This window comes from Camelina sativa, chromosome 4 (assembly GCF_000633955.1).
Source record: "Camelina sativa cultivar DH55 chromosome 4, Cs, whole genome shotgun sequence".
Classification (NCBI taxonomy): Eukaryota; Viridiplantae; Streptophyta; class Magnoliopsida; order Brassicales; family Brassicaceae; genus Camelina; species Camelina sativa.
In genome coordinates this window covers 12239021-12249336 of record NC_025688.1, presented here as the reverse complement: position 1 = coordinate 12249336, position 10316 = coordinate 12239021, and the positions used below count along the sequence as shown (strand labels likewise).

Sequence of the window (10316 nt, the reverse complement as noted above, 5' to 3'; positions counted from 1 at the left end):
GAGTTACAGAATTAGAATCGAGAATGCATGACAAGAAGCGAAAATGAATGAAAATAGAAACGAGTCTAAACATGAACTAAACAGCAAGAAGCGAAACAGTCTCAAGAATGCAATAAAAATCAGAAAGAAAGAAGTCCTAAGGATGGGAGTAATTGATATCGGCGGAGTATCCTAGTCTATAGAGTGTTTAACATGCCACAAGCAAACTATCCCTAAACAATGAACATCACTACTTAGCTAATCCAATCTTTTGACAGAAGCTACTCAAACTCAAACACTTCCAAACCTAGCTATCGCTAGAGAAACATGATCAAGCAGGCATGACAAACAAGTTCATTCACGTCAACGAACATCCTAGACAACTAATCTCTTAGGCTAGGAATGTAAGTCTCTGGCACTAGCTGGTCAACATTTCATCGAACACCTTTTGGGTGTGAAAATGTCTAAGCCCTAGTTCCAATATTGATCAGAGAGAAACTAGTATTTCTAACTCTAGTCCAGAAGGGAATCATACAAATCAAAGCTTAAACACCCTACATCCTAAGATCCTCCACCTAATCTATCCCATCCTCAAGAACTCTAACACTACTCAGATCTAGAAACCATCATCAACGATACAAACTCATAAACCATTGAATCAAGCATCATTATATAGATAAAAATGGGAAGAACAACTTTGTAGAAGAAATCAAATGCAAAAACTGAATAAACTCAAAGGTGTTGGATTACAAAGTCTGAGAACGTTTTTGGTGGCTAGGTAAAACCTTAAGAAAAAGAACTAAACGAGATAAAAGATGTCTCACGCCAAGACTTAACAAAATGTATTTATAGTAAAAACATGTAAATCCCTAAAACTTAAAACGACAAGGCAAAGAGTCGGTTTGGGAATCTCCTGAAGCGTGTGAGACAGGGTGTCTTCCTAACATGTGCAATTTCATCGTGGCTCGAACAATGTCGAGTGACGCGCGTGATGGGTGGCTCGACCGAGTGGCTCGAAGATGGGCTCGACTGGATGGCTCGAGATGTGGCTCGAAACGTGGCTCAACTGGATGGCTCGAGATGTGGCTCGAGACGTGGTTCGAAACGTGGCTCGAACGGTGTGTTTCCAACGTAGATACCTGAAATACTCTGAAATGCACAATGTATGCAAATATAATGCAAGAACTACCTAAATATGCAAAATGTATAAAAGAGGCTAAAAAATGATACAAAACAACTAGTTATCCTATCTAAATGCATAGCAAATACATGGTACGAATAAGCAAAATATAGACATATGAATAATATAATATCTCATGTTCTCTGAACTTTTATTCCAATCATGGAAAAAATAAACTCGCTTTGTATTTGTGTTCGTCAACCCATTCTCGCCTCACATTCGAAAAATGTTTATTAGATATATCGAGCTTTCTTATAGAAAAGGTCATGCATTGCTTCTTTCAAATACAACATTTCGCATTGACTTTAAAATCTTGATGTCTTGTTCGTAACTCTACCTCTTCCTTCTTTCCAGCATGTGATTCCATGTCATTAGGCATTGTAAGCTGAAGATCTTCGATCTCAAACAGATTCTCAGTCAATTCTTGAGTTGCTGATGATCTCACTCTCGCTGATCTCCTTCGTGACTGCCTCCTGTAACATAACGATTAAGACACTACAAAGCATAGTGAAACATGAATTTAAAGGGTTAAAGTGAAAACCTTTTGGTTTCAGATTTCACTTTTTCCGCCTCAATCTTGTGTGCAGTAGATGCTCCTAAGGCTATTGATAAAACCATCAAGGAATATATAAGATCAATCTGTAGTAACAATAGTTATCGGCTAAACAAGAAGATGATGAGATATATATATATACATACATTTGCTTCTGATAAATCGCCTTCTGTTTGGTACAAAAGGTCTCGGTGACGGTGAGTCTTCATCCGTTATATCAAACACATTCTCACTTGTTAGTACATTTCTCTGTTGTGTGTTTTCGCCTCTCTGATTTGAAAGTGTGAATTAATATCGTCAATACACATCCAAATAAAAACTTGAAGAAAAAATAAGTGAAACAGCAAAACATGTTCAAACCTCTAGTTCACAACATTTATACTTTATGAGAGCATCTTTGCAAGTAACCTCGTGGTGCAATGCTTTCACCTGAAAATTTATCTAATCTTACACAAAGCAACTCTAAAAGCATAAGACCAGAGAGAGTTTATGGTTTCATTCACCTTGGTTTTGGCTAAAATGATCTCCTGCAAACAAATTTTTTCACTGATGAGACTCTGTATCGAAGAGAGAATCAAGAAAACGAAGGGGACAAGGAAAAACTTACGCCTAAGAATTGGGAATTTGATTGAGCAAGGCTCCAATTCTGAACTTGCAATTTCTGTATGCCTTCACGTAGATTCCGCAATTCGTATCTACTTAGCTCAATTGTTTTACTTTTATTGTTAAAGAAAATAACATTTTCTTGAATTTTCATTACATAAACAAGTTACCAAAAATGAAGCTACATAGAACAAAAGGATACTCTCTTTCCTCAAGAAGGTTAACCAATGCTATATTCTCCTGTCAAAATCACATTCAGTAAATGAAAATTTAAAAAAAAAAAAAAAAATGATAGAGAATTTAAAGTATGCAAGAATGAGAAAGTAACCTTCATTAGCCGGTTTACATGTTCACGCAATTCCGGACAAGTATTAAGCTCTTCGTGAGACTGAGAGTTAGTGATATCAGAGAGACTCTGCCTCATCTTGTAACGGAATGGTGATCTTTTCATCATCCTCTCAGTTCTTGATACTTAATTTCATAAAACTAAAACAACAAGAGTTGAAGTCTGAAGGATACTCAAGTTTCAAAATTGAAACAAATGCCAGAAAGTAAATAAAAGCAGACACATTTTGTTTGTTCAAAACAAAGAAGGAGATTCTTTTTTTGAAAATTGCGAGATAGAAACAAAAAGAGAAAAGTTGAGAGGGAAACGAAGAAGAGAGCCAAAAGAAAAAATATATATTCAAAAAGAAGAGAAAGTGGTTTTTGACAAAGTTGGTTTGGAGTGAGGTTCGTCGTGGGTTGTGGCAACGGCTCTCCGAAGCAAAAAAGACCTGAAGAGTTTAGTTAGCTGCTAGCAGTATACTAAGACCTTAAATAGTATCAGCCTGTTCTTCCAACAAGCTAAATCAATCACTAAGTCTGATTCTGTATGATTTGGAAACAATCTAAAATTATAAATGTTTATAAACATTTGTTGTACCAGAAGCGTCTGTAGTCCAACGGTTAGGATAATTGCCTTCCAAGCAATAGACCCGGGTTCGACTCCCGGCAGACGCAGTTTCCTTTTTGATTTTTTATGGCTGATTAGTGTATGGGCCGAGGCAGGCTCACAAGGCCCTTTTGTGGCATATTTCTTTTTTCCCTTCTCCTTTTTTTTTGTATGTTCTTTCTTGTTTAGAGAAACGTTTTACAATGCTTTTGTTTTCTTCTTTTTCATAGAAATTAACTTATATTGATCAAGAATCAAAACAAAATAGTTAACAGATCCAATGCGGCCAATTCAATCAATCTGAGAAAAAAAAAAAAAAAAAACTTTATACAACCTTTTCTACCTAATACAGGACCTAATTGATTTATTATAAGAGCATTTAGTAAAAGAGAAACAGATATATTCAAATTATCATACCAGTTATTTTAATATACTGTCATTTGTTTTTTAAGGCGATAAGGTATATTAGGTCTTATTCGAACAAAAGTTAACTTAAAAATCAAATTAATTTAATTAGGTATACATTTTTTTATTAATGAAAAAAATATAACTTTCATTTGAGAAGATTCAACATACTTTAACTAATTAAAACATTATCTTCGAATGATGATTACAAAGTAATACCCAATTTGGAGTAACGAAGAGTAAGATATTGAGCCAAACAGAAATAATTAAAACATTATCTAATGCATATCCAACTATCCAAAATTGGATTCAACTAATTTGGATACTTTTCAGATCTAACTATAAAACGAATTTCTATAATCAGTGAATACAAAGTTGTTCAAGGACCATAAACATTAACATTTACATACCCCTCGTGAATATTATTGAATATTATTGAATTTGACATTCTAAATGATCGTAGAATATTCTTAAAGGAAAAATTTGTGGGTTCACCCCTAGGATGAACCACTTTTATTTACCCCGTCTTAATTAACCAATCAAAATACAACAAGACGCCATGTCATATCATATTTATAAAATAAATCAAAATTAAAACAAAAAGACAAAATAAATTAAGGAAACAAATTCTGTAGATTTTTTAATAAAGAAATTATGTTGGTTTGAGTTTATAAAAGAATGATTAGAGTGTAAATTTACAATTAAACAAAATTATATGTCGGTTTGGGTTTACAAAAAAAAGTGATTAGGGTTTAGATTTTACAATTAAACAAAAGTATATGTCGGTTTGGGTTTACAAAATAGTGACTAGATTTTACAATCAAACAAAGTTATATGTCGGTTTGGCTTTATAAAAGAGTAGTTAGGGTTTAGATTTATAATTAAAGGAAACTATATGTCAGTTTGGGTTTAAAAAATAGTGGTTAGGGTTTAGATTTTACAATTAAACAAAATTGTATTTCAGTTTGGGTTTATAAAAGAGTGGTTAGTGTTTAAATTACACAAATAAACAAAATTATATGTCGGTTTGGGTTTATAAAAAAAGTAATTTGGATTTAGATGTTATAATTAAAAACTATAATATAATGTTTAGAATTAATAACTTTAAAATTGAATAATATACAGATTTTGTTTCTTTAATTAATAATTTGTTTCATTAATTAAGTGGGGGTGAATAAGAGAGGTTCACCCCTAGAAATGTCCTTCTTAAAATCATTTGTTATTCAATTGAGGATTTTTAAAAATCTTATGAAATCCTATGTTATTCAACTTAAGATTTATGTAAAATCCTTTAAAATGATTCAGAATCTCTTGTTATTCAATCAGTAATTTTTAAAACTTACTTGAAATCTCTTGTTATTCAAAATATCACAACTTTTTTTAAACTTGCTATTTTGTATGATTTTAGGAGACTTTCTTTTGTTTTTTAGTTGAAAAGTATGACAATCAAAATCATACCTATAGAGATGGAATTTTGAAAGATTTCAAAGAAAAAAAAAAGACTGAAGATCTTGAAGCCAAAAACCTCCACCAATCACCAGGTTGAGGTTCTCTCTCTCCCTTGAGCTCATGGAGATTTCGATCAAATTATTATTTGACACAAAAAAAAAAAAAACATCACCATCGTACATGAACTGAGGATATAGCTCCAACTATTGATCTGATATTCTATTGGTATTGTGTTGTAAAATATTTTAAAATCACCCAAAGTTTAATAAACAAATTTCAGAGAATCACATTTTCATTTTCGTTTTTAAAAATAGAAAAACTCTAAAACACAATCAAATCTTACCAAATCCTTAAAGTATCAAGTTGAATACCCCTCTTATAGATTTGCGTATTGAATTATCTTCTTTTATTATTCTATTTGTTAGACCATCTCCCAACTCCAATGATAGAATTCATAATAGGGATTTTAAGAACTTCTTCACTTTTTTCCCTCTAATACTAGAATTTCTAGTTGGGTTCTTAAGAATTTTTTTTATTTATTCTGTGAAATAATATGTAACAAAACTAACGATTTTATGAAACAATATGCCAGAAAGATGTCTATAAGATAAGTTGAGTATGTCTTGTTTGTGTTCAAACTGAAGCAATGATGTAGCCTGAGCTGACAAATAGAAGGAAAGACAGAACAATGGATTACTTGAGCAAACCAGTCTAGGCCACCTTTACGAGCAAACCAGTGGCCACTAAGCACACGCCGATTATCTCCATTCCTTCCAGTACACAGGAAAGGAAAACAATGTCTCCTCACCAAGTCCACCTGTAGCATTCCCGTTCCTTGGTCAGAAACATGATAAGACAAAGATTTGTGATGGGTGGTCTACTTCTCTTGGGAGCTTTGACTTTAGCTGTAACATTCAAATGCCCTCCTAAGATACACAGTTGAAAAAGTCACATAAATAACAAACATAGCTAAGAGGTTCAACCCTCCACACAACTTTGACAAGGAAAAATTTTGTTAAATCATATAAATGATGAAGAAAAAACTAAAAAGTCCAAACCTAATTAACTAGATGCATCAACCTAACGAGTGGCCATTTAAAAAACATGTCATAAAACTGCAGGCCAAAGCTCTTAGTCTCTCTCAATTGTAACAAAGCCACTTAATCTTTACAAGATGTACTACTATGTAATAACCTTCCCGGCCTAGTAGCTTCTCCAATGAGAGAGCAAGCTCCATGGCTACAACTAAATGGAAATATGCAGCACAATCATTATGATAAGTTCTAATGAAACCACAATCTCTTATATAGTAATAACATCACACTAATCTCAGAGACGGGAAATGAAGCTTTACCACAGAGAGCATCTATCTCCTTTCTCAGGGTGATCAAAATTTGACTGAGGCAGAACCATGAGATGTAGTTTGTCCCTCCCACCACGCTTGTTCTGTAGACCAAGTAAACAAATAGTGTTATAAATCAAACTTCAAACAATGAGGCTTATGAAATAAATAAATAAATGAAATCATTGGCTAAGAGACCTGATACTCCATCAACAGCTCAGCAAGCTCTCGCTCTTCCACACTCGAATTTTTGGAAAATCTGATTACCAAAACACCAAACAACTGAGTAATCAACACACTCCAACAAAGGCAAATCCAGATTCATTAGATCCTCAAAAAGTTTTTTAAATACTTTTTGTTTCTAATCAAAAAAAAAAAGAGTCATTTACATATAGAAACACCAATAAAGTTTAAAGCTAGATTCAAGAATTAAAAAAAAAAAAGAATCAATAGAGACAAACCTGAAAGTTATTCTATATTTGGTTCACCGAATTCGCAGATGGTGACCACCGAATTGTTTAGGTTTCTCCATAGAGAGAAAGAAGTTGTGAATCTGCAAGCAGTCGTCCCGCCTGAGTTGCTGAATTGGAGAGATTTGTGATAAAGAGAGTATGGAGAACTAAGATAATGTGAAGAAAATTCTTTTCGTTTCTTATTGAATACTCTCTTAAGTTTATACTAAGATGATAGCACTCTATTTATACATAGGACTGAGAAAATACAACCCTAATCATTTGAACATTTGTCATAATCACAAAGGAGATTGAGGGCATCAAACATATTCTTCTTCTCTATCTACAGTACTTTGTGACAGCTCAATGCTTTTGCTTTAGCAATGGCTTGACTGCAGGAAGCTTCCTTCGTTACTTCCTTCTTCTTATCCGACCGTTGCTCTGTAGCAGGCTTGTTGGGCTTCGTCATCTGAATTTTATTGGGCTTCACCAAATCCATATTCTTACTCTTCAAAACCTTTGTTTTGAAAACAGGTTTTGACAGTTACTCCCTTATACTCCCCTGCAAACTTAGTGTGGGTGGCAAGACCACACCATGTTTGTACCGTAGCTCAGCAAAAGGTTTAAGCAGAAGTGACTTTGTAAATATGTCAGCAATTTGTTGATGCGATGGCACATGCTTCACAACCAAAGCTCCCAAAGCTACTCTTTCGCGAACATAGTGATAGTGAGTTTCAAAATGCTTTGTCCGAGAGTGGAAGACTGGATTAGCGGCAAGGTATATGAAAGAGAGGTTGTCACCATAGAGCTCTAGAGTATCTGGTTGGGGAATGCGTATATAGCGAAGCATGTTATTGATCCAAGCTAACTCTATAGCAGTTTTAGACAATGATATGTACTCAGCTTCGGTTGAACTCTTACAGACTAAAGACTGTCATTTTGAGGACCAAGAGATGATATTGTTACCAAGAAATGTGCAGTAACCTGCTGTTGACCATCTTGTTTCTTTGCAGTCGGAATGGCTACTGTCACTGTAGGCGCTTAGCTTGAAATCAGTATTTTTACTGATATGCCCATCGTTGCTGTTCCTTTGATATATCTGAGGATTCTTTTGAGCAAGTGAAAGTCAGATATGGTTGGAGCATGCATTTTTTGACAGACAAAATTTACAGCTAACTGGATATCAGGTCTTGTTAAAGTGAGATACTGTAATTTCCCAACCAAACTTCTGAAGTAAGTTGGGTTGGAAAAAAAGTTCCTTCTGATGTGGCACTTGGTTGAGTTGTTCTGGCAGAGGTGTAGGCATTGGAGCACAATCAAACATTCCAATGACTTTGAGAAGGTCCTCTGAATATTTCTGTTGTGAGAGAAACATACCATCTTCATGATGTGTGGCTTGTATTCCCAAGAAGTATTGGAGTTTTCCCAGATCTTTCATTTTGAAGGCTTGATTCATATTTTCCAGGAGCTTGTTGAGAAGAGTTGGGTTGCTTGTGACACCCCGGTTTGCAGAGAGGTTTAAAAAAAAATTGATTTGGCCACCTATGACACCAAAGTGCACTAATCGTTTCAGTCAAGGGTCCTCACATAACTCCAAAGTTAAGTGTGCTTATGCTGGAGTAGTATCAGGATGGGTGACCTTCAGGGAAGTGCATGTCGAAACTGTGTGAGTGAGGACAAAACACAGGGAAAGATTATGTGGTAATTTGTAGGGACGATAACAATTCTTTAAAAATCTCCTGGGCGTAGCAAACCGGCCGTCGGATATAGATGGGCTCATAGGCCTAGTGAGAGGATGTGAGGCCCATTAAGAAAACTGGACCCATTGACTGGGATTGGACATGGGGCCCACTAAGAGGTGGCGGTCGGGGAGTTACATTTCCACCAGTGATGACCATATCATCCACATAGAGCAGTAGCAGAATCATGTAGGATCCTCTATCATATATGAACAGAGAAGGATCCTACATGTTACAAAAGAAACCAAATTCTTGTAAGAATGTACTAAACTTATCATACTAGGCTGTTGGTGATTGTTTGAGTCCATAGAGGGATTTATGAAGCTTCCAAACATGATTTGGTTTGATCTTGTCAACAAATCCTGGTGGTTGGAACATGTATACATCTTCAGTAAGATCACCGTGCAAAAAAAGCATTTTTAACATCCAACTGCTTCAGTTCCCACTGCATTATTATGGCTGCATGAAGAACTTCACGTATAGTAGCGGTGCTTACAACTGGATTATAGGTTTCAAAATAGTCAACTCCTTCCTGATGAAACCCTTTAGCCACTAGTCTAGCCCGCAACCTATATAGGGAACCATCTACGTTGAGTTTTGTTCGAAAAACCCATTTATATCCAATGATATCATATTTGGTTCAGGTGGTACTAGGGAGAACGTGTTTCTTTCTTTGCAGTTATCAATCTCTTCAGTCATTGCATCATTCCATCCCTCCTGCTTCAGTGCCTCTGTTACTGTCTTGGGTTCTAGATGAGAGGTTTTGAGAGTAAGCGATAACTCTCTAGATGAGAGGTTTTGAGAGGATCCTTCTTTGTCCATATTTTGCATTATATATACCCTAACCTTAGCATTTTTAGGTCATTAACTATAGGAATTTGCATATAGGCCATTTAGGGTGTTGCATTCTTGCATTTGTGCATTTTGGATGAAAACAGGTGCTTTAGAGCCTAAAATGGGGAGAAACAAGGTCAAATCCGAGCATGTACCCGAAGGAGCTATTGAGCAGGAAGAACAGTCCGAACCTCAACCCGGTCGAGGAGGATCTAAGAGCAGGAAGAACAACCCGAAGACCTACCCGAGGAACAACCCGACCTTATCCTCGTGCACCCCATCGAGCAGACCCTCGGGCAGGACTGAGCAGCTAGGTTAAAAGATTTCTATATATAAACCCCCCTCTTCTTCCTCTCGCCCTAGCACGCCGCCGTCCCTCAGAACAAAGAGCGAGAGCTTCTGGGAGAGAAACTGAGCGACTAAAACTCTTTTTCCACTTTGTTAAGATTCAGTTTTCATTTCTTTTGCAATTCTTTCTTGTTTTCGATTCTGTACTCTTCTACTTTTATTTTATTTTCAATACAATGCAATTTTCGATTATTTGTGTTTTTATGCTTTCTTCCATGAGATCTGAGTAGTGAAATAAAGTTTCTAGGGATGGGATAGACAAATAAGTGTTCTTGATCGGTTAGGATGTCATAGCTTGAATGTTTATTTTATATAAATTTCCTTCTAGAATTATGTTCTTAATGCTATTTTTAGACCGAGAGGTTGAGACTAGATCTAGGGTGTTTTGCCATCGAGAGATGTTGTTGAAATGCTTGAATCAATCAATGCTAGAGATTTACTCACTTAGCCGAAGAGATTAGATGTGTAACGAGTTTATTGACAATAATGAATCGGTTT

At 35.4% G+C, this 10316-nt stretch overlaps 1 protein-coding gene and 1 non-coding gene across 2 annotated transcripts; one reads left to right on the top strand and one right to left on the bottom strand.

Annotated features, from left to right (window-relative positions):
- LOC104780345 lies at positions 1288 to 2903 on the bottom strand. The gene is made up of 8 exons (XM_010504843.2): positions 2644 to 2903; positions 2518 to 2555; positions 2320 to 2428; positions 2216 to 2239; positions 2073 to 2141; positions 1859 to 1982; positions 1701 to 1761; positions 1288 to 1632 (listed from the first exon to the last, which is right to left on the bottom strand). Exons 1-8 carry the CDS (start codon positions 2767 to 2769, stop codon positions 1440 to 1442), a joined length of 744 nt encoding a protein of 247 aa, XP_010503145.1. The 5' UTR covers positions 2770 to 2903; the 3' UTR covers positions 1288 to 1439.
- On the top strand, positions 3246 to 3317 carry TRNAG-UCC. The gene has a single exon. It is a non-coding gene; the product is annotated as a tRNA-Gly (tRNA).

Bases quoted from the DNA above. Each gene is read 5' to 3' on its own strand.
- LOC104780345 (XM_010504843.2), bottom strand. From the start codon at position 2,769: ATGATGAAAAGATCACCATTCCGTTACAAGATGAGGCAGAGTCTCTCT. The intron at 2,429-2,517 runs GTATCCTTTTGT...TAACAATAAAAG, and splicing joins AACCTTCTTGAGGAAAGAGA to TAAAACAATTGAGCTAAGTA. The intron at 1,983-2,072 runs GTTTGAACATGT...CTTTCAAATCAG, and splicing joins ATAAATGTTGTGAACTAGAG to AGAGGCGAAAACACACAACA.